This window comes from Sus scrofa, chromosome 15 (assembly GCF_054392235.1).
Source record: "Sus scrofa isolate SSC_HxYL_T2T_F1_AM1 chromosome 15, Sscrofa_HxYL_maternal_Yorkshire_Landrace_v2.0, whole genome shotgun sequence".
NCBI classification, from domain to species: domain Eukaryota; kingdom Metazoa; phylum Chordata; class Mammalia; order Artiodactyla; family Suidae; genus Sus; species Sus scrofa.
Genome location: NC_139397.1, coordinates 38,760,069 through 38,784,155, shown reverse-complemented (window position 1 = coordinate 38,784,155; position 24,087 = coordinate 38,760,069). Strand labels below are relative to the sequence as shown.

The 24,087-nt window shown below is 51.2% G+C and overlaps 1 protein-coding gene across 5 annotated transcripts in view; it reads right to left on the bottom strand.

Annotated features, from left to right (window-relative positions):
• STEAP3 (STEAP3 metalloreductase) overlaps positions 1 to 15,140 on the bottom strand; it is a 48,799-nt gene extending 33,659 nt beyond the window's left edge. Inside the window, exons 1-2 of one of the 5 annotated variants that reach the window (XM_013983975.3) lie at positions 9,788 to 9,844; positions 8,133 to 8,281 (exon numbers count right to left, since the gene is read on the bottom strand). Coding sequence is in view for 2 of the 5 variants with exons in the window: in XM_003359436.5 (XP_003359484.1) it covers positions 14,986 to 15,091 (106 nt within the window). In the remaining 3 variants the exon portion in view is untranslated. Of the gene's footprint in view, positions 1 to 3,205; positions 3,607 to 5,424; positions 5,703 to 8,132; positions 8,282 to 9,787; positions 9,845 to 14,985 lie in introns of those variants that run through there. The other 4 variants (XM_003359436.5, XM_005671632.4, XM_013983974.3 and 1 more) reach the window with 4 other exon arrangements.
• Between the last annotated feature and the right edge of the window lie 8,947 nt (positions 15,141 to 24,087).

The window sequence follows — 24,087 nt, the reverse complement described above, 5'->3', positions numbered from 1 at the left end:
GTGGCAGACAACAGAATCTGCAGCCTTAGTAGCTGTGGTTGGGTGGCTTCTTGCTTTCCAGGGACACCTGCAAACCCTGGGGTCAGATGGGTCTTGTGGACTGTGGCTGCATCCCACCTCCTCTCCTTGCCATGGTGTAATGTGAGAATCAGTGAGGGGTCCCAGTGCCCCTGGGGGCCCCCTGCTTCTGGGGAGTATGGAGGAAGAGAAAAGAGCAGAGGCAGTCAAGAGAGGCAGCTGCCAGGGCTTCTGCTAAGGAGCCCAGTCTGCCTCACGTGGCCAGATTCCTGGGCCTGGGGTGCATGCTTCCCAAGCTCTGTCCAGCTGATGGGCCACCTTTTCCAGGAAGCCTCTGGGGCGCTCTCCCCTGCCCTCAGTGGCCTCTTCCTCTGGCCTCCTAGGGATGCAGGAAGTCAGCCTCCATTCTCCAACTGCTCCGTGTGGGCATAGTTACCCACTTCTTGCCCAACCACCTGCCATGGGCCAGCTCCCTGAGAACTCAGAAGGCTGGTCCAAGTGGCCCCAGGAGCACCTCCTGGCTTCCTCCTGGGCCCTGAAGGACAGAGGGGACCTTGTGCTCTGTGACTCACTCTTACCATTGACTGCTCATACCGATTCCTTCTTCTGTCACTTGACTAGGCGGGGGCTACTTCCTACTCATTTCTGTGTCTCTAGCACTTGGCCTGGGGCCTGGCACCGTGTAGGTGCTCAATCAGTCTTTGTGGCTTGAATGACTTAACTGCTAGATTCTGTGCCAGAGGGCAGAGTGTGCCTGTGAGACCTGGCTGTTCCCCCCAGAACATAGCTGGGGCCCTCCTGCACCCATTAAGGGTTAAATAAGACCCTGAATTGAATCCCTACTGTAGCCTGGCCATATTGTTAGCCTTGGCCAGGCATTTCACTATTTGATGAACTTAGTAACACAGACGACTAATGAACAGCTGTGCTTAAGTGCTGCAAATAAACAGAATAACACAAATGGAGCTTAGCTCATGCAGCTCCAGCCAAAATAAGAAATCAAACACCACATCTGAGGCACATCATGGTGCAGCCTGGTAACTGAGTACCCATGGAAGGAGGCTTCAGAGATGCTGGGTCAATGGCTCCAGGGCCTGGGAGCCTCTGAGCTAGGGGGTGGCAAAGATTCTGAGCAGTCTGCCCAGTCTCCATTAGGAAGGAGTGCCTGGGGCAGGTGAAGCCTAGCTGTGGCTTTTGGTAGAGGGCCTCCTTGGTTTTTCCCATCTGAGGCCCACCTGATCTATGGTCTCGTCTCTGGCCAGGTCAGTTTATGCTTTTTCCTGCTCAAATCACAGTTTTAATCTCTGCCTGAAAGTCCTTTCCCACCAAATGACAAAAGTCAAGGTCCAGAAAAAGGCTGCTCCTCTGTGAAGCCCTCACTCTACCTCCTCTTCCAGGCAGGATTAATCCCCCTCCCTGGACCCCATGGCTCTCTGCAGCACAGGTAACAGGATGCAACCAGCATATAACGGCAGGTTCTTTCCCTTAGAGGTATGCAGTGGTGGGGATTCCAAGGGGTGGATGGCAGAGGGGTCACTTGCCCCCCCCAAATCTCCATCACCCCTCCCTAATGTTAATAATAAAACTAAGACCCTTTGATATGAATAATTCACATTTCCCAGTTAGATAAATAGCTCCTGTGAAGTATTTCCCATTTTACAGATCTGAAGTAAACTAAGTAAAAAGCTGGCTACTTGCTTTGCAAATAAAAGCAGCTTTCAGGGAAGTCCCCCAGTTCCCCATTCCGGTCACATGACCGCCCCTAAAGCCACATCATGTAGAAATTCTGGGCCTCCTGGGAGCTGCGAGGTCCACCCACCCTCCCCCACCGAGATACGGCTGGGAGGCACATCCCAGCACCCACAAGTGGCTGGCACATGACACACTAGCAACAACCAGGAATCAAAGAAGAGAAGTTACTGTGAGACGAGTCCGACTCACTCAGTGAAGAGACTCTGACCAAGTGGACTTGTACACTCAGGGTATCATTACTTCCATTGTGCAGATGAGAAAACCGAGGCTGAGTTAGGCCCTCCTTAAGGTCCCACAGTTGGCTCTTGCCCTAGCTCCGTCTAGTCCCTGCATTCAAGCTGCCTCCAGGGTGGTATGGAGGGCAACTCGCGGCCGTGGGCATGAATAATAGCCAGTCACTTGGTCTAAGTGGCCTCCTCTCAGCTCTCCCTCATCCTCAGGCTGTTTCTGCAAGTCCTGGGCCACCCTGTATCCTAGATTCACAGCAGCACAGGCCCTCCTTCCCCGATCTCAGGTTGAGGGGTCTAGGAGTCAAGAAGGAGATGCTACTTGGGTACAGGTGCCCTCCTCAGCCCCCATGGCTGACTCGAGGGGAGACAGCATGAGAATGCCAGTCTCAAATCCAGTTTTAAAAGCTGGGGTCATAGCCGCATACATCTTAATTAGTGCATTTCCACGTTCTCTGTAGGCATTTTCTCTTTCCGATGGACTCTCACAAACGTTTTACTATTATATTTCTTGTAATACTGCCTGGAATCATTATTTAGACATCATAAAAAAATCATTATTTTTTAAAAGGAAGGCTGAGAAGTTCCTATAAAAGAGAATACAAAAAGCTTGGGTATGCGTATGCACACTCAGAGACTGTTCACACACAAAAACACATACATGCAAGTTAGGTTGGACAGAAAAGAGGTTTATCATACCCCCTGCAAAATAGAAGTGAATGAATAATTTATAGGGCTTTTTACAAACATTTAGATTTTTGAAACATTCTAGAAAAATCCGGTTCAATTACTTACAGCAGCCATTCTCTGATAAACCAACCCAGAAGTGGTTACTGATAAGTAAAATTTACAATTCCCAATGGGCCTGCCTTCCACAGAAATGCATCATAAACATTAATTTTTTTTTTTTTAAACACACCAGAACCTGCAAAGCTGCTGCTCTCATTAACTGAAGGTACTGTGTATGATAAATCCTTGAACCCTTTACTTTGGAAAAGTTCCTGACTTAATGTGCAAATAATAAGAGTTGCCATTTTATTTTGGCAGGAACTTCACCAGACTGTGCTCTTTGGTGCCAGTCCCAAAACAGCCCCCCCAACCCCGAGATGTTGGGGTACACTGAAGCAAGCCTGGGGTTGGCAGGGCTGGAGGGAAGGGCCCACATGCTGCCCAAGCCACCTTGGATCTGTATCCTGAACCAGACTCACCAACAACAGGCCAAGGTGAGGATCCAAAGAACGTGTCCCTAGACAGCCCCACTGTGATCTGTGCCACCCTTCATGCTGAGGTCTCCTCTCTCAAGACAGGACTCAGGCTGATGCTCAGAAGATGCAGGACCTGCCAGGGGCTTGGACAGCTGGGCTGCTGCTCTCTCAACCCCTCTCTAGCTCCTGGCCACAGGGACTGGGCAGGGATAGTGACTGATGCTTGATTACAGAGTGCGCTAGGGGAGAGCAGCTCTAGCTTGATACTTCCTGTTCGGGGAGGAAACCTCACTAATGATAATTAGTGGCTCAGACTCAAGTGTCTTTGCTACAGGAACTGAGGCAGGACAGCCAGCAAAGCCAGGATACATAAAATGAATAAATGTCATCCAACACAAGGCAGACTGCCTCACCATAGGGTGTGTGTGTGTGTGTGTGTGTGTGTGTGTGTGTGTGTGTTTGTGAGAGAGAGAGAGAGAGAGAGAGAGAGAGAGAGAGAGAAATGCCTTGAGATACAAAGCCAAACATAATGGCTGCAGAAAATGGCAATTCATCAATTGCTGTGGGGGGCAATTTGTCGCAATATCTGTGGCTGTCATTGGCTTAGTGATAATTCTCTCTGGATTTTGTGCCAACAAAGGCTTCATGGCCATTTTTACTTGCCAGTCAGCAGCCACAGTGGGGAGAAAAAGAACAGAGACAAGGACCCACAAAAAGAAGGCACTGCCCAGAGGGCAAAACATGGTTGGGGTGGGCTTGCCTGTGCAGATGGCTCTGCCAGCAACCCCGGAGACCACACCGACTACACACAGGGAGGCCAGAGGTTGGAGGCTTTTGCACCATTGCAGTAAAGTATGCCAAGTCTTAAGACAAGTACATTCAATTGTTTTTGACTTGTTGGAAAACTGGTGATCTTGGGAACTCTGAGTAAGCCTGTGCATCTGGGCCTCTAATAACTAGAATGCACACCCTGGGTTCTGGGGAGTTTTGCTCTTATTCCCAACAACACAACAGGGCTTGCCTGGTTCTCTGAACACAGTGGCCCTACTTCTTGTTTCCTCCCCCTAAGAGCGCCTTCCAGCAGACAAAGGCATTCTGGAATCTCCCAGAGCCCAGCCAAGGCCAGTGCACACTGACTCTCCCCTCCTCAGCTGATCTGCCATCAGCCCCCTTCTAGTCCCTGTTGCTCCCCACTCCTGCCAACACTGTCACCTCCACCTTAAGTCTTGACCTCCTTCCAGCAATCCAGATCCCCCTGAGATCCAGCCCTTGGGCACACAAAGCACTTCCCAGCCCCCAACAGCCCTACTCTGGATACAGAGGCAGTGGTGCTCATGGTGGATCTAGTTAGACAGACCTGGGTGTGATTTCAGGTTTGGCCAGGTACCAGCAGTGTGATCTTGGGCAGGCTGCTTTGCTTCTCTGTTCTGACAGTTAAGTGCAACAGTGAACATGAGAGCTGCAACCTCACATCTTAGAACTGCTCTTACCCACATCGCATGTTTGTTCGGCTGTGGGCCACTGCTGTGTGCAACGCCAGACTTCTCCCTCTGATATCTGGTGGCGTTGTGCTCCCTCACTCAGCTGCCCAGTGAGACCATGAGGTCCCTAAGGACCCTCCACCCCTGTGTACTGACCCAGCTCTGTGCCTCCTGTGCTACTCATGCTGAGGCCAGTGGGCCCTGAATGCCGGGAGCTTCGGCAGAGGGCTTTCCAGGCAGCCCTGGGCACGGAGTCCCCGCATGATGCAACACACAGTTCCTATGAGCACACTGTTCCTATCAAGCTTCCAGGCGGTCTCTGATACCCTTGGAGAAGCTACACAGTCAGGAAACCACATTTCCTTTTTTTTTTTTTTTTTTTTTTTGTCTTTTCTTTTTTCTTTTTAGGACTGCACCCACAGCATATGGAAGTTCCCAGGCTAGGGATCAAATCAGAGCTGCAGCTGCCGGCCTACACCACAGCTCATGGCAATGCCGGAGCAAGGCCAGGGATGGAACCTACATCCTCATGGATACTAGTCTGGTCGGTTATCACTGAGTCACGATGGGAACTCCCACACTTCCTTCTGAAAGCAAACCCACCAGGTGTGAGCAGACAGGAGCTCCGGGCGCACCCCCATGGTTCCAGCTGTAAACACCTGTCCCCTGGGGTTCTCCCTGAGGCCCTCATTGTGCCCTGAGCTCCCCCCAACCTTGGGAACCCCCTTTCCCCTCGCTTACCACTCACAGCCATGCCAGATCAGAAGGTTCAAGAAGTTGTAGCAAAGCTTATGGGAGGACAAAGGCATCCAAGCCAGAACTCAGCACTGCCAGGTCTCCAACCTCCAGGCTCCCGATGCAGGAACACCAGGAGGATGAGGCTTTCCAGGACGGAAGCCCCCTGAGTCCTCATCACAACCCCTGGCTGCCTGGCCCAGAACGCCTTGTTTACTTCCCTTCCAATTCCAGGCACCACTCGATCTCCAGCCAGTCTGGAGCCATCTCCCCCGACCAGTCACAAAGGGCCTGCCCTTTCTTACCTCCTACAGCTGCTCAGCCCCACACTCAGGTTGTGGCTGATTCCCTCTACCACCCCGCCTCACTGTGTCCAGTGCAGTACTGACCCAGGTACAGCTCTGGGCTGGGCACCCAGGCTCAGCCCAGACCCCTGGGATTCCCAAAGAATCTGCATGCCCTGTGTTTAACTATCCCGTCTTGGTGCAGACTCCACCCGGAGGGCCCACCTCACAGGCCACCAGAAGCCCCTCAACATCTTCAGCTGTGAGCCCTGAGGGATTCGCCTTCAGAGAGACCTTCACCCCAATGACGGGGCATGCTGTCACACTCCCGAGCCCATCACAGGCTCTCCCTCCCCACAGCCTGTTGCCGCCAAAAGTGTCGGATGCTACAGTAATGGGAAGGATCATCCATTATAGACCCAGCACACTGGCTCCTCTGTCTATATGTGAACCATGATGGCCCACCCCACAGAAAGCCTCAGAAGCCCATTTGCCAGTCCCTAAATTTTTTACATCCCCCTTTGATTGCTTTGATAGTCTGGGGGCTGTATTTTTCACAGTTTAATCCTCTAATCTGATAGTGCCAGACGGCTGAAAAACATCCTGTGTGCTTAGACCCCACCTGGCCCTCATTTAGTGGATGCGGGAATGAGGAGTAAGTTCCTGCCTAATTGTAGGACAATTAGCGCTGACCTGTTGCACTTTCTGCCAGGTGACATAGTGATTGATGAGGACAGATTGGGAAGACTTGAGCATCAGGTAATTCTCCAGTGACAAGTGTGCCACACGGGGGAAGAGGGAAACCTTTGGCTCTGGGTTGAAGTGACAATGCAGGCGTTTATGATCCCACATAAATTAGCAGCCCTTGATTGCACCCTGACAGCATGCACAGTGGTCAATACCTCTGGCTCCAGGGGGAGCCATTCCTGGTTTTGAATCCTGGGTCCCATTAGCTGTGGAACGTGGGCCTCAGCCCCTCCACTTGTATTCAGAAATAAGCGGAGAGTGTGGACTCTGGCAGGGTTATATGTGACAACCAACACTCATCCAGCCAGAAGTGGGACTCAGCCAGGTCCCGAGAGCCTGGCACCAAATTAGTGCTCGGTGCATGTATGCTGAACAAAAAAGTGATGAGGCAGAATTTGGACAAGCATGTATAGTTAGTGGTAGGAGCCTCAGGTTTGGGGTGGAAGGAATGGATTAGTTTTATGTGTTCTTGGGAAAGTCACATGGTTGGGAGAATACCACTGTCTACCTCAGAAGGGAGGAAGTTTCAAGTGTGCTCACACATGTAACATGCTCATCCCAGGGCCTGGCATATGGGGAGCTGAACATTCAGTGATGACTAGTGCCATTTCAGGTGTGAAGGAAGCAGTGCCCCTGTCATGCCAAGGATGTGAAGGGCTGACTTGCAGAGGTCTGGGAAAGGCCAGTCAGGTTGGACCAGAGGTGGGCCCAATCACAGGAAGCAGACAGGAGGAAGTAAGAATTCTGTAGCCAAATATCTGAAAACCACCTAGAGTGCCCTGTTCCCAACCTTTGACTCCCCTCCTCCAAGTTTTGTAATCTCCACCGCTCTTGGACTGGGGTGGGGTAGGATGGGGTGGGGTGGGGCGAGGCAGAGTAGGCAAGGGTAGGATAGGAGTAGAAAAAGGGACACACACCCTCCAACTCCCAGGAGGGAGGAAAAGAGCCAGCTGGGCCTTGGATTTTAATAACTGCTTAACTGGGCAAACTTCCTTGTTTTAAATCAAGACACCCATTATTCTTGGTCCAGGTGCTAGAAAGAAGATCCATGGAGGTATAACTTACATAGCTTGGACCGCCCAAACCAGTCCAGGAAGACCTTGCCACCATGAGCGGTGGGGAGGGCAGGAAGGGCTGGATCCAGCCTCAGTTGCGGCCCAAGGAGACTAGACATCACGCTATAGCCTGCTTCCCTCCCCCACCTGACAATCTGCCCAGCCCACTGAGTTTTCATCTGCAGGATACACAGGGCATAAAACAAGAGGCACAAATTTCTGCTCCTAGTCTGAGAGGCATTAGCCAGGACACTGAATTGTAGCCCTAAGGCCTGGGCCTGAGGCCAGGTCTGCAACAGAGAAGGGGACCAGGGAGGCCACTTTCTAGTGGCTGAACTGAGGGGTTCAGACAAAAACAGCAATGAGCCTAAAGGTCCCCAGCTGATTTTAACATTCAAACTCTGGGGGGAAGTAGGTATTTATTGCACTCCTTAAACTCAGCACCTCACACAATTGCCCCACCCAACCCTAGGCACTACTGTTCCTTTTTTTTTTAACAGGAATATCTGATGCTAAACCCTTAGCAAGGATTTACAGAAGAAACACATTCAGAGAGCTGAGGACTTGGCCAAAGCCACATGGTAATGAGCTAAAATTCAGACTTGGAAGCTGGGGTGCCGGGTCTCACCTGACTGCAAAGCCAGGTGTCTTCCTCCCTGCAGCCAGCTTCAGCTGCCTCCTCTTCACAGCGGTGTGCAGCTATGGACTTTAGTCCTTAATTTCCTCTTTCTAACCACTTGAAGCCCTGCCCATACTCTGGGCAACAAGGGAAGGGCCCTGGGTGTAAGAACAGCAAACATGAATGAGAGAGGAATTGACCTGTTTGGCATCTCTGGGGTGAAGAGAGCACAGCAATGGTCCCGTGTGACCAGGCCTGGTCAGCCCAGCAGGCTTGGGGCTGGATGTTCAACTCTCTGGTGAACAAGTGGCCTGGCCTGAGCTCCCTGCCAGCTCTGAGGTCACCCCCATGCTGATTCCAGGTCTTCCTTACCCAGGCCTGGCTGCAGGGGGTTCACTCTGCAGGATCAGATTCAGCCTACTGTGGGTAGAATCTAAGCATCTGCACTTTTAAGAAACCATGCAAGTAACTGAAAGGGCAGGCCCAGTTGGTCTTATAGATACTCTGGACCTCACTACTGCATTCTTCAGGCTGCTACAATCCTCTAAGAACAATCCTCTAAAAACACGGCTGGTCTCTCCCACTAGTAGGCTCCTCTGGGCTCTCAAGTAAGCTAAATCTGTGTACAAATCCCACTTCTGCAACTTGCTACCTGTGTATCTTTACAAAATATCCATGCTCTCTGAGGCTCAATTTCCCCATCTTAAATGAGATAATAATGGTGCCTTCCTGTGCTGAGGATTAACCGGGATATTATGTGCAAAGCAAGTGGCCTAGGAGAGATAAATACACAATAAATGTCTGCTATTAATTATATCATCACTGCACTCTGATGGACAGAAATGCTTCCCTTTGGGTATTTCCAGAACCTCGATATCTGGAGCCTGTCTCAGAGGCAGACACCTGCGAGGCCTCTCAGCAGAGCCATCTGCCAAAACTCCAAGACCTGCCTGCCATCTTCCCCCAGGATCCAACCTCCTGGCCCTCAAAGGACATATTAGCTCCTCGTATCTTCCCCTTCATCTACCCAGAGTGACCAAAGTTCCAGCCACACCTCTCTGGGCAGCCTGCTCCCAAATTTCAGGGAAATGGTGTGGTGAAATGGCTAAGTTTGCCAAGCAAGGGCTCCGCGGGCAGAGGCGGATACGGGTCAGCCCAGCCTCTCCCTGATCAAGGTCGGGCGCCCCAGCCCCCGCCCTGCTGCCTGCCTGGCCCGGGGCTGCGACAGGGCTGGGAAGCCCCTCGAGGAAGATCCCGCCCACCGCTCCCAGCCCTCCCCTGAGACGTGCGGGCAGGCGTTGCGGGGTATATGGGACTTGTGGACTAGGTGGGTGCGCCTGGCAGGGCGCACAAGGAACCATCCCGGGGGGTGTAGCGTGTTCCCCCAGCAGCCCCCCGCCCCGTCATAGATGCAGGGCTCACCCGGTCCTTTTCGCCAACACCTCCCTCCCGCCCCCGCCCCTCAACGCCCCGGGCACACAGGTTTGCGTCCCTGGAGAAGTACGCTCAGTCTGGGACCCATTTCTCTGCCGTCAGACCATGTGGCTCGGTCCCAGCGGCCCGGTTCTCCAGCAGGCAAGGTGCTAGGGGGCAGTTGCCGGGGCGAGGGTACCGGGTAGGGCACAGCCCGCAGCCCCGCAGCGACCCGGTCGAAGGTCACTCACCTCTCCGGCCCGCGCCGCTAGGAGCACCAGCGGCCGCTGAAAGTCCGAGGCGGAGTCAGTGGCCCCGCCCGTAGGCTCCTCCTCTCCCCGCGCCCCGCCCGCCCGCGGGGCTGGACCTGCGGGGGAGGTGGCCACCAGCCAGCCCGCCGCTGCTTATCCGGCACTGCCAACTCCCTGGGCAGCAATCGGGCAGCCACAGGGTCCTCGATCCCCACTTGGCCCTGCAGTCCCGGCGGTGGGCAGTGGCGGCAGTGGCGGCGAATGAATGACCCTCTGTTTCCTACCTCTACCCACACCCCATGCAAGGTTCAGACGCTTTCTGATCCGTGTCCCCCAACCTCCCCCAGTTAAAGTATGCAGAGCACTTCTTAACTAGGACAAGGAGGGCTGCGGGAGGCCAGGGTAACTTCTGGGACCTGCTCCCTTCACCTATGGGACATCTCACATGCACGTCCATTTTATAGAGAGGTTAAGTGGCAGGCCAAGTTCACACAAATAGTAAGAGGCCAAGGCACCACTGGATTGGACAAGACTTCTTTCTTCAACAAGCCTGCATCCAGGCCTTTGTGCTCCTGTGTCACACCTGTCTCCTGTTCACCCTTAGGGCCAAACTCTGACTCTTCTGATTTGTCCTCAGTTTCAGGGCCTAGGAGCTAGTGGAGGGCCCTTGAGAGCTTGCCTTCCTGTGTAGTCTTTCTAGGCTTCAGACTATCCCCTGTCCCTGAGAAAGATGGCCTGCAGCTGCTGAGCACTGTCCTCCTCTCCCTCACTGGTGGCATACTGGCAGGACAGCAATGAGGTGGCTATAGGTACAGATATCTTCAGGGTACCTTTCTAGAAGTTTTGTGTGCATTCATCTGAAGCCCTTTCTCACCTACAACCTCACATCACATCCTACTGACAGTTACCTCTTTTTGCAGGTGAGGACATGGGGACAAGTCTGCCGCCAATGTCACTGATCTTCTGGGAGGCTGACTGGGGGTTACCTGACCCCTGGGACTCTTTCTGGAATATTTCTGTGGGGTATATTCCCCCAGCCCTGATACAGAGCTTCTGATTACTCCAGGAAGCCAACCTGTGCAGAAGAGATAAGTCCAAGGGAGGGTTTATCTGAACCCCTGAGGCCAGAGGCAGGGGCTGGCCCCACAATGGGACTCCAGGGAGCCTGCAGGTGGGGGTGGGGGCAGAGTTCTGGCAGCTCTGTGTTGGGGTGAGGGCCTTTCCTCCATCCTCCCACCCAACTAAGACCCACCCATGAGCATCTGGTGCTTCCTCACCGCCAGAGGTTTCCTCTGGCCTAAAATCCCCTTCCTCCCCAGCTCTTCGCTCTGCCAGTCTCCAAGGCCCAGGTCCTCTCCCCTCTCCTTCAGGATCCTCCTTGCTCCAGGGCCACACCCTCTCTGAGCTCCTGTGGCAATTCTCATAGGTCCTCCATTTAACACTTAGGGAGCTCAACCATGCCTCCCAGGGTTCCATGTGCTGGAGACACAAGTGACCCATGCCCGGTCCCTGCCTTTGTAAGTTGAATTGATTCTGTAGTGGGTTGTAAAGTTTGGAAAGACAGGAATCATCAGTAGGACTCTTTGGTGCCCCTAGCATGGTGCCCTGAACACAGTAGGTACTCCCTATCCCCTCTGTTTTTGGCTGCCCTGCAACACGTGGAGCTCCTGGGCCAGGGATCAGATCCGAACTGCAGTTGCACCCTAAGCCACAGCTACGATGACTAAGGATCCCAGCCCATTGTGCTATGCCAGGGATTGAACCTGGGTTCCAGTGCTTCCAAGATACCACCAATTCTGTTGTGCCACAGTGGGAGCTCTAATAAGTGCTCTTTAAATATTTGCACTGACTAATGTGTCTCGGAGCATCCTTCCTGCACTCCAAAGATCAGCATAAGGATATAGAGCTTGGGGAATGGAAGTGCTGAGAGGTCTTCCAGCATTCTCCGAAGGACCCTTAGGTCCATCCTTCCAAAGAGATCTGGTGGGCCTCTGAGGGGCTCCCCATGAGTTGCAGCGAGAGAGTCAGGGAAGGGGAAAGAGACAGAGAGCTGAAGGCTGGACTGGCAGAGATCCACAGAGGAATGTCCTAAGTGGAGCATGAACTTTTGCAAGAGAACAATCAGGGGTTTGAAAGGCTCAGGGAGGGAGGGAGCTGAACACCCTTCCGAGGCCAAGACCTTTGGTGGACAGAGCACCACCTGCACCACTGTCCTTTAGTGCTGTGCCCATCTGTCCCCTTGTCTGCCCTGGCATGGTGTCTGGTATGGGGAGAACTCAGTAAATGCTTCCTGGGGTCAATCTCCCAGAAGCAGATGGGCCCTCTCCCGAGAAGGTAGAGGACAGTGCACTGACATTGGTTAAGCACTTCCTCTGTGCCAGACTCATTTCCACTGTCAGGCCAAGGGCAGAGAGGTTGGAGCCATCCTTTTGAGACATGTACCAGATCTTATTACTCCTCCACTCAAAACCTGCCCTGGCTCCAGGGTCTCTCAGAGTCAAAGCAAAGTCCTTGCAGTGGCAGCCAGGCTGCAGCTCAGCTCGGGTTCCCCTCCTCAGGCTCTTCCTTGCTCTTCCCTCTGCCTGCTGCCCCCATGGCCCTCCCTCCTTTGCATCCTCGCCAGATGTTATCAGCTCCCTGAGACCCACCCCAGGGATCACCCCCATCCCTCATTTCTTTTATTTCTTTTCTTTCCCTTAGCCTTCATCTCCTAATACACTCTAAATCACTCCTTCTCTACTTGTTGTTTATTAAATTAACTGTCTGTTCCCATAGAAATGTAAGTTCCCCCAGGGCAGGGAGTTTTATCTGCCTTTTCATTTCTGTGTTCCTAGTGCCTAGATCAGTGTCTGGCCCATAGCCTGTGCCCTGTATATAGTTTTTGAATAAAGACACTGCCACTCTCAACTTCCTGCTCCTCCCAGCACCTCTGGGAAGCTTCCCTCAGGGTACCTGCCCCCTCTGGTCTCCTCCTTGCTTGCCCGGGAGCTGACATACCACAGGGGCATAGCATATGCTCGGTACACCCACTGGTGAAATGTGGACCTGGAGCCCCTGGGTGTCTGTCTGCTGAGATGTCCCTTTTTCTTGAAGACAAGTCTACTCCTTTGGCTAAGAAGGCAACAGTATTCAGGAAGGGAATCTAGATTCATCTACTTGGGCCAGAGAGAAGGATGCAGTTCATGCTCAGCTACTTGGATTGATCTCGACTGGGAACCAGCCCACCTGGATATGGTTCTGCCCTGCCTTCCACTCGCCTAGCCCAGGGAGGTGAGATGCCGCCAGCCAAGCCTCTGGGCCCAGAGAGCTGCTTCCTTCTGTGGGAGAGGGAGTGGGAGCATCTTGGAGTCGCGATTCTGAGGGTGATATGGGAACACGGAGGGATTGTCCCTGCCTCCACGATGACCCAATGGATAAAGCCATGTCAGATCTGCCCAGATGTGAAGCCGTGCTGGGCGATGGGGATGGTCTGTGAGGAGCAGGCCCGGGATGGGGAGGCAAGCTGCAGACGTGTGGTTAGAGCCTGGCGTTTGTCCTTGCAGACTCTCCTTTCACATGGCAGCTTATTTTGAGCCAATATTGAAAAGCATTTTAAGGCCTGGCTGACGGCACTGTCCCCACTCATCACACCCAGAGCTTGGTACAGTGCTTTGGCCTAAGGCTTGCCTCCCTTCTAATCCTCTGTTGAAACGTGAGCTCTCTCCAGAGGAAAAGCTCTCTGAGCTCAGCGGGATGAGAAGCTGCCATATCCACAAGAGATTTAACTGTGGCAGCACAAGCACACAACTAGAGAAGTCTGGGCTTTAGCCCCTTGCTCCAAGTCTAGAGCACGTCGTAGCCTGGGAAGTGTGTTGTTTATATTTTGTTATATTTTATATTTTTTATATTTTATTTTGCTTTTTATGGTTGTACCCACAGCATATGGAGGTTCCCAGACTAGGGGTCAGATCGGAGCTTCAGCTGCTGGCCTACACTACAGCCACAGCGACACAGGATCTGAGCCACGTCTGCCACCTACACCACAGCTCACAGCAACACCGGATCCTTAACCCACTGAGTGAGGCCAGGGATTGAACCCATGTCCTCATGGATTCTAGTTGGGGTCGTTTCTGTTGAACCATGATGGGAACTCTGGGAGGTTTTTAAATTGCAGAGTCTCGGGCCCACCTCAGAACTGAATCAGAAACACACTTTCATAAGACCCTCAGGAGAATGTATGCACATTAAAGTTGGAAGAACACTAGTCTACAGCTCAGATGAGGAAACAGGCCCTGAACACCTGGGCCAGGGCAGCCTCTCAGAAACCTGCATTCACCCTCACTAGGGATACTTAAATTCCACACCCTTTGCTTTCTCAAAGGTCCTTGTGAGCCGAATAGCTTGATTTCATCTGCTTCTGAATTTATCCAAATGACCTGTCCTTCACAACACTCAATGCCTATCATAACGACGCTCCAAGGACAAAATATAAGACCAGTATGCTTATTCGTTTCCAAGTGCTGATCTTTTTACCTTGGTGGTTAGGATACTCAGACCCATTTTCATGACTATATAGTCATCTACTAAATATATTTAAGTTCTACTTTATTTTCTCCCAGTCCATGATTTTCGGTGCCTAGTTTACTATTAGCCTTATAGTTAAGCTTTGAGTTGAGAGCTAAGTTGCTTTGGGAAAAAGCCCACTGTTTAAGCAAAATAAATAGGTAATGTCTGGGTGCTGTAGCCTTGGAAGGCTGTTACCCTTTTGTGGCAAGAGCAGGGTCATTTCATACCCTCTGCTGGATTTTTTTTTTTTTTTTTTTTGTCTTTTGTCTTTTTAGGGCCACACCCGCAGCATATGAAGGTTCCCAGGCTGGGGGTTGAATTGGAGCTACAGCTGCTGGCCTACACCACAGCCATAGCAACGCCAGATCCGAGCCACATCTGTGACCTACGCCATAGCTCATGGCAACGCTGGATCCTTCAGTGAGGCCAGGGATTGAACCTGCATCCTCATGGATACTAGTCAGGTTCGTTAACCACTGAGCCACAGTGGGAACTCATCTGCTGGATTTTTGAGAAGAGGATGGAGGGGTTGGGCGAAGGATGAGTCCTTGAACTTCTGCCCGAAATGACTGAGAAAAGAAAGCCAAACAAGCTGGGCATTGCTGGGGTGGTGGGATATCCTGACACTCCCCACCCATGAGCACCCTGCTCACCTGATTGGGGGTGAAAGGCACCATCCTCCATGTCCTGGGACTTTTCGTAGCTCAGGCCAGGTGCCCTGCTTACCAGGGACCCCAGCTGTCCACCCTCCATGTGCATGCCTTCTGCTGCTAGGCCTCACTCCCTCCACACGGCGTTGATAGAGTGTGGAGGGAGTTAGCTAGAGCTGCTTAAGGGCTGAAGGGTCAGAGCCCGCCCAGCGCAGGTGAGGTCACTGGCCTCAGTGTTATCTGCAAACACATGGTGTCCAGCAGCCAAGATAAGCCTTTTCACTAGGCCCAGGGTTGTTTTCAACCTGCTTAATTCTCTGCTTCCTGGGTCTTGCTCCGAGGGGGAGGAGGAAGGGAAGTGACATTGAAATCCAGTTGAAGTGAAGACTGAGCCACGTTTAAATCACCCCCTGTAATCCCCATCCAGATCCTGCAGGGTGAATAGAATCAGCCCATTTTCAGATGAGGAAAGCATTAGGCACTCAGGATATGGTGGAGCAGGTATTCAAACCATGTCTGCCTGACTCCCAGGTCTTTCCACTCCCTCTGCCACCTCGGGAAGTGGCCAGCACACCTTGGTGCCAAGGACTGGGGCCAACTCAGTGCAGGAGCAGAGTAGGGGCAGCCAATGTGGTGTGACCAGAGGGGAGATGACTCAGGCGGGAATGGAGGGACACTCTTCCCCAAACATTTGGCTGCTCTAGGGGAGATCCCCAAGCCGCCCCAGCCTCCCAGAGGCGTATGACCCCACACTTTGTTTGCCTGGGAGCAGGTCTGTGGTGTCAAGTGGGTTTTCAGGAGTCTTCTTCTTTCTAGAGCACTGACTGATTTCACTGACCCACACTAATGGACCATCAGCCTTAGAGTCACATGCAAATGTTTGCTGGTTCCTGGCAGCATGTGAGAAGCCAGTCCACATAGAACAAATAATGTTCTGAGACTAATGTGCCAAGAGCCATGGGCCACAGTCGGCCAGGTATGGGGCCTCTGAGGAGGAGGAGAGGGGCTGAGGTTGTCCTCTGGCGGCATTTGCAGGGCAAAGAAGTTCACTGACCTGGGTTTGGATGTGGTCTCCCCACTGAACCTTGGTTTCTTCAGCTGAGAATGAAGTGAGAAATTGCCAGAAAAGTGCCTGGCACTTAGCAGGTGTTCATTAAAAGGCAGTCAGCCAATTAAGAGGAAGGGGAATCATGAGGAAGGCTGATAGCTAAAAAAGCCATTTCCATAAGAAAAGCACTTCTCCTCTCCTCCCCCTTGGAAAAATCTTTCTTCTGTGTCCTGATATAAACTTTCCCCTCCTCTGAGAAGCCCTAAGGGACTGTGCTCTCTTCTAACCCCATGGCAAGGACCCCCACTCCCACCCCTACTCTGAGTGGGCAATGAATGCCAGCTGGCCCTTGTCTCTCTCCTTCCTGTCCTGGTGCTCAGCAGACACCGTGGGACCCCTAGTCAGCCTCTGAGCTGACTCTGGAATCTTCTTGCTGGGCCTCCTGCTCCTGCCTGCTCAAAGTGTCTGAGAACTTAGTGTCTGAAACCCCCCACTGCCTTGAGAGGCCTGGGTCCTTGAAAGGTATTGCAGCAGATGGGGCTGGGGACAGAGGGGGTAGATGAAAAAAGAACTGGTTCACCTTTGTGTGAAAATTGAAGCTTTATCCTGTGGCCTTGGGGGTCCAGGAAGATTTGAAGAGGTGTGAATGTGTGTGATAATGATAATTAACAGGTTCTGTTAATATACCAGGCACTGTTCTAAACACTAAGCAAGTTAACTGTATTAACTCATGAAATCCTACGGCTATTCTCTTACTCTCTGTACCTCCCCTGCTTAACCATCCCTGCTTCGCTTACATGACTATCCAATCCTCTTAATTACAGGGCTTAATTAGTCTCTGGTAACTGATGAGCTCCCTGCCGACGTCGATTCCCCCTGTAAATGTTGGCTTCCTTCTCCCCTGAGTAGCAAAGTTTGCTGTCATGTCCCTCCTACTGTCTACCACACATAGAAGTGTGTTGATCCAGGACACTTTGTGTAAGATTCCCCTGTCCAATAAACCAATGATGTCTCTGTTGCTTTCTCTGGGCTCTTTGGTCTTGAGCTTGGGCAGCTACAAGGGCTGTGGGCCTGTTGGGTGCAGCCCAACAATCCTTGTAGTACATTCCCCCTGTTTTCTTTCCTTCCTTCCTTTCTTTTTCTTCTTGCCCTTCTTTCCTCCTTCATTATTTTTTTCCTTCCTTTTTTCTTTTTTGCTTTTTAGAGCCACACCCACGCATATGGAGGTTCTCACGCTAGAAGTCGAATTGGAGCTGTAGCCGATGGCCTACACTACAGCCACAGCAACACCAGATCCGAGCCTCGTCTATGACCTACCCCAGAGCTCATGGCAACACCAGATCCTTAACCTACTGAGCGAGGCCAGGGATCAAACCTGTATCCTCATGGATGCTAATCAGATTCATTTCCGCTGCGACACGACAGGAACTCCTCTTCTTTCCTTCCTTCCTTCCTTCCTTCCTTCCTTCTGTCATGCCCAGGGAATGTAGAAGTTCTCCAGGTGAAGATGGAAACTGAGCCCCAGAAGTGACAATGCTGGTGACAATGCCTTAACTGCTAGGCCACCAGGGAATCCCTTCCCATTTTCGAATAAGGAAACAGGTGTGAGGAAGTTAAATCACCTGCTTGATGTGACACAGCTCAGAAAGTTGTCGAGACAGGATTGACTGCTTAGGTCTCTCTCTCTCTTTTTTTTTTTTTTTTTTTTTTTGGTCTTTTTAGGGCTGCACCAGTGGCATATGGAAGTTCCCAGGCTAGGGGTCAAATTGGAGCTACAACTGCCTGCCTACACCACAGCCACAGCAACTCAGGATCTGAGCCGTATCTGGGACCTACACCACAGCTCATGGCAATGCTGGATCCTTAACCCACTGAGCAAGGCCAGGGATCAAACCTGCGTCCTCATGGACGCTAGTCAGATTTGTTTCCACTGAGCCACGAGGAGAACTCCGTGCTTGGGTCTCATTTGGTGCCCTCTCTCCACCACTACCTTCCTGTGGCCTGGATCCTTTCACTTCTGGCAGCTGTGGGTGGTGGAGGCACATGAGAGGCTCCTGAGAGGCTGGGATGGCTCTGTTTTGAAGCCCACTTAGGAAACACAATAAATCTTGTAAGTCTTGTGTGTGGCGAGCTCCTCACCCAGGCCAAAGGGCTGCACATTTAGAGTTCAAAGCAACTGCCTAAGCATGGCCTCTGGCCGGGGGTGGAAAGGAATTCAGAAAGTTCATTTAGCCAAGGTCAAATCTCGGGCTTGTGGGAGTTGAGCAAGGGAAGTGACTACAGGACCCATGGCCCACCTGCTGACTTTGATATCCAGAGAGAAAAAGGCTTGTGAAATTACAGGGACATGGGTTTGCCTCTTGAGCCTCAGTTTTCTTACCTGCAAAATGGGGATGATGATAGCAAGAGGAGTAGACCTTGGACATATTTTAATCCCCTGCCTCCCCTCACCTATACTCCTTGGTTTCTAGTCCTTCTCTGCCTCAATCAATCCCTGGATTCTAGAGCCCAGGGCAGGGGGTGGGGATGGCAGGAGGGTGCTAGGGCCCAGGGTATACTCTATGCCTTGGCTGCAGCCCAACTCTGGCCAGAGGGCCTGAACTGGGTGGCTACAAGTCCCAATCTTCCTTCAGCTCTCACCCTCACAATCCTTCCTGAAGTTCCAGAAACCCTCCAGGATCGGGGGTGGGTTGGGAACCCCTCTTTCCTCCTTTCTGCTCCAGGTGCATCTAACTACTCTGATTCTGGAAGCTGCTCTGTGAAGCCTGGAGCCTCCTGGGCATGTTCTTCTGTTATTGAACCCAAGTTCATGTGCCTGATGCATAGTGAAGCCAAACAAATGAAAATGCTGGTGTTTGAAGCAGAGGAAGATTTATTACAGGGCAGAGCAAGGAAAACAGGCAGCTTATGCTTAGAAGACCTGAACCTCCTTATGGTTTGGGAGGCAGGGTTTTATAGGCAACATATGGGGTGAGGTCTGCAGGGTGTGTGACTTTCTTCTGATTGGTTGGTGGGGGGGTAGCAGGGCAGTGCTCCAGAAATCTTGGGCTCAGCATGGAGTGACCATCCTCCATCTGGGGCGGAGGGCACGGCTTAGTTCTTGGAGAACAACCCAAAGATACGTGTGAGATTGTTATCCCTGGAGTTCCCATTGTGGCTCAGCGGTCAACGAACCTGACTAGGAAGCATGAGGTTATAGGTTCAATCCCTGGCCTCGATCAGTGGATCAAGGATCCCGTGCTGCCATGAGCTGTGGTGTAGGTCGAAGATGCGGCTTAGATCCAGCGTTGCTGTGGCTGTAGTGTAAGCCAGCAGCTACAGCTCTGATTCGTCCCCTAGCCTGGGAGCCTCTATATGCTGAGAGCGCGGCCCTAAAAAGCAGGAAAAAAAAAAACAAAAGAGATTGTTATCCCTTGGGGTGGGCCCAGGACTCTGCTTTATCATTACACTATTGTTTCTTGACCCTTTTCCTGATTCTATGTCTCACTTCCCTAATTAATAACTGTTTGAATCTGCCCTTTGGAACTCACGGAAGGTCTAGGAGGCTGAAGCCTTTTTCAACAAATAAGAAAGAGGGGACATGGAAAGTCTTTTGGATGCAGGAGGGCCCTGTCGGGTCCTGCTCAGATTCAATTCCTCCTTTTCTTAGCTACTCATTTATCTTGAGGAAAACAAAGCAGGACAAGAAATGGAGTGAAAGATCATAAACTCAGCAGAGGAACTGGGTTTGGGGGACTTGGTTTCAGTGGGTTCTGATCTCAGCTCTGCTGCAGCCACTGTGACCTCAGCTGAGACCCTTCCCCTCCTTGAGCCTCCATTTGCCCAGATAGAAGATAAGGGGTTTCAGTTGCTTTCAGGAGTCTGAGGTCCACATAGGTGCCCATGTGGGATGGGGGATTTGCCCAAGGGTGGAACTCTAGCTGCACCCACTCCTCAACTAGAGCAGGGCTGCTTTTGCCTGTTTGTGGGTGGGACCAGGCTGAAGCCCTTGGAATAGACATTACACTTAAGATGCTAATCTTGTTTCATTAGGGCTGCTGAGGAATGGTAAGGATTGGAGTTGCCAAGACCCTACCTTTCCCAGGTACCAGGAACTTCTGGTGGTTTCAGCCAAAGGCAGTGGATAGTAGACCCTGATGGGGGTTGAGGGACGACAGGTGAGGGAGGGAGAGGAGATGCAGGCCCCTTGGAGACATTTTTTGCTGGGGGTGGGGCCATTTTTTGCTGGGGGTGGAGACATTTTTTGCTGGGTGCCCTCTTGACATGAAGCCCAGGGGTCCACATCTGTCCTGGTGCCCTTTCCTGGAAAGTGGAGGTGCAGGAATGAAATAATTGGCAACAGGACACAGGGAAACAGGGATTGTGCAAATTTATGCAAATAATATGCAGATGAACCTGGCCTTAGACTAGGTTCTCTGAGTTGGCAGCTGGTCTGGAATGGTGCGCCTACCTTTTACTTCCCACTTTGCCTTAGGCCTCTGAGGACATCACAGGAAGAGGCCCGTCATCTTCCCTCTGCACAATCCTGCTTCTCAGGGGACTTAAGCAAGAGAGAGCTATAGAGTGCCTACCATGGTAGGTCCCACTGTATAGGAAAGTACCAAGGTCAGTAAAGGGACGCCAGAGAGGAGGATTTGAGACAAGATCACACATATCATAGAGTTGTTCTCCAAGAACAACAGAACTTCAATTTGGTCCAAGGCTGCCTGATTCTGATTCCATAGCCCTTTGCCATGACCACTGCCTACAGTACTGTGCTACCTGACAACTAAATACTATTCTGTGTGTGTACATGTGGGAATGGGGTCACATAGAGCCTCCAGTGGGACCTGGACCTGCCTTACATGGTAGCTGTCACAGGCAGTGACAGTTGGCTGGAGTTGTGGGTGGTGAAAGAATTTCCCCAAGTCAGGTCAGAGTAAAGGAAGGCAGATTTATTGAGTGCACTGCAAGGGAGCAGCAGGCAAGGCAGCATAATGAGAGCTCTCTGCCCAAAAGTGGTTTAGGGTTGTTTTATAGGGGAGCTGGCCTTAGGGAAGCCCTCTCCAGGTTCCTGCCACGCATGTAAGGGATTGAGACATGGTGGTTCTGGCTGCCTGATATTCCAGGCGACTTGTTGGTTGGTTGGAGGTTAACACAAAATGGCTTTTGTTATATAGAACGGCTTCCACTACTTGGGCCACCTCTTCATTCCCAAGACTGGGTATCTTGAGCTTAGGTAGGTACTTGGGAAATGCTTTTGGGAATGCTTTAAAGCACATGTTTAATGTAGATACTTTAAGTCTATTTCAGCTACTTGTGTATTTGTTGCTCTTTTTATTTTTTTAAATTATATAGTTGATTTACAGTATTGTGTCAATTTCTGCTATATAGCATAATGACCCAGTCATACATATACATACATTCTTTTTCTCACACTGTCTTCCATGATGTTCTGTCCGCAAGAGATTGGATTTACTTTTCTATGCTATACAGTAGGACTCCATTGCTTATTCATTCTAAATGTAATAGTTTGCATCTACCAACCCCAAACTCCCCATCCATCCCATTCCCTTCTCCCTTCCCCCTGGCAACCACAAGTTGGGTCTCCATGTCCGTGATCTGTTTCTGTTTTGTAGGTAGGATCATTTGTACCATATTTTAGATTCGACATATAAGTGATATCATATGGTATTTGTCTTTCTCTTTCTGACTTATTTCACTTAATATGAGAATTTCTAGTTGCATCCATGTTGCTCCAAATGGCGTTATTTTGTCCTTTTTTATGACTGAATAGTATTCCAACGAATATATGTCCCACATCTTCTTAATCCATTCATCTATTGATGGACATTTAGGTTGTTTCCATGTCTTGGCTATTGCGAATAGTGCACTAAATAGACATTTCTCCAAAGAAGATATATAGTAGGCACATGAAAAAAATGTTCAACATCACTAATTATTAGAGAAGTGCAAATCAAAACTGCAATGAGGTACCACCTCACACCAGTCAGAACGGCCATCGTTAACAAGTCGACAAATTACAAATGCTCGAGAGGGTGTGGAGAAAAGGGAACACTCCTTCACTGTTAGTGGGAATATAAATTAGTACAACCACTATGGAGAACAGTATGGAGGTTCCTCAGAAAACTAAATATAAAACTACCACATGATCCAGCCATACAACTCCTGGGCATATATCCAGATAAAAGTTTCATTTAAAAAGTTACATGCACCCCTACTTTCATTGTTGCTCTTTTCGTAAGTCAGACTGATCACACATTGTGGAGAGCTGGGGTAGTGGTTTCTTTCTTTTTTTTTTTTTTTTTTTTTTGTCTCTTTTGTCTTTTCAGGGCTGCACCCGTGGCATATGGAAGTTCCCATGCTAGGGGTCTAATCAGAGCTACAGCTGCCTGCCTATGCCAGAGCCACAGCAATGCCAGATCTGAGATGCTTCTGTGACCTACACCACAGCTCACAGCGTTGCCAGATCCTTAACCCACTGAGCGGGGCCAGGGATCGAACCTGCAACCTCATGGTTCCTAGTTGGATTCGTTTCTGCTGTGTCACCATGGGAACTCCTGGGGTAGCGTTTTCTTGCTGAAGAGAATGGATTTCTAATAGCTCCTCAGGTGATTGGGAAGAAGCTAAGCTGGGGTGGGCCAGAAGTGTCTTAGAATTGGGCCAGAAGGTCCCGCCCCAGGGCTGGAGAGGGTTGACCCAAAAGCTCAGATATGGAGGAGTGAGTTCTGGCCGTGGGGGTTGTTTGCAACTTCCTTCCTCCCCTCTGTCCCCTCCCCATTCCACCCTCCAGTTCTAGACAGTCCTGTAGGCACAGGCATGAATTAGGTGGAATCGTAAAATAAGGCTTGTGTGAGCTGAGTGGCTGGACTTGGTTTTACTCCAAGCTTTGAGGGATATTTTGCTCAGAGTTATGGCTGGGCCTGATTGTACTAGGGGCAGTTAGGGATCCCATTCTTTTCCAAAGCCAACGGGGTCATTAGTGGTCCCCAGGGAAAGAGCTGTGCCCGCAGAGTGCACATGTGGCCATCTCACCTGGTTATGGGCAATATGATGATCAGACCAGAGGCTGGAGAAAGGGCCTCATGCAGGAGCGCTTTGAGGCAGTTTTCTGGGAAATATTCAGGGATAATGGGGGAGGCAGATATACTTTGAGAGGGGATACGTTTCTGGGTGGATGATGGTAGGGGCTTGTTTTTAGATTTCAGCTGAAAAAGCAAGGACACACTCTCTCTCTCTCTCTCTCTCTCTCTCTTTTTTTAAGGGCCGCACCTGCAGCATATGGAAGTTCCCAGGCTAGGGGTTGAATCGGAGCTGTAGCTGCTGGCCTACACCACAGCCACAACAACGCAGGATCCAAGCTGTGTCTGTGACCTACACCACAGCTCACGACAATGCCAGATACTTAACCCACTGAGTGAGGCCAGGGATCAAACCCATATCCTCATGGATACTAGTGGGATTCGTTCCTGTTATGCCACAATGGGAACTCCCAAATGGCATTCTCTTTGAAGGGGTCAGAGGCTGATGGGCTCAGGGACCCATATATCCCAGCCTGGTTTCTGGCCTGTGGACTGGCTGGGTGTGGTGTGGAGGCACAACAGCCACCGAGGCTAGTGTGGTGATGACAGAAGGCATGGCCAGACCTGGCAGGGCCTGGGAATCCTGGCAGCACTGGTGGTGTATGTGGGGTCTCCAGGCCCAGCAGCCAGACTCCTTTTACTGCCAACCTTGAAGCATTGAGATTTCCTTCCAAGCAGCATTTACTTCGGAATTGGGTTCCCCAAGTGAAGTAAGACACAACTATTCATTTCCCCAGGCTTATCATGCAGGGACCAGGTACAACTATGGGTAGAGCTGAGCCCTGGGTACAATTATGGGTAGAGCCAAGCCCCAGGTACAATTATGGGTAGAGCTGAGGGCCAAAGCAAAGGTCCAAGTTCTTGGCAGAGGGCAGGCGGCAGCCCTGGCAGTGTAGTGAGCCTGGCTGAAGGAGCAGCGCCGGGTTTCTTGCCCAAGCAGGGCAGAGGCGGGGGGGCCTGAGCACTTAGGCAGGG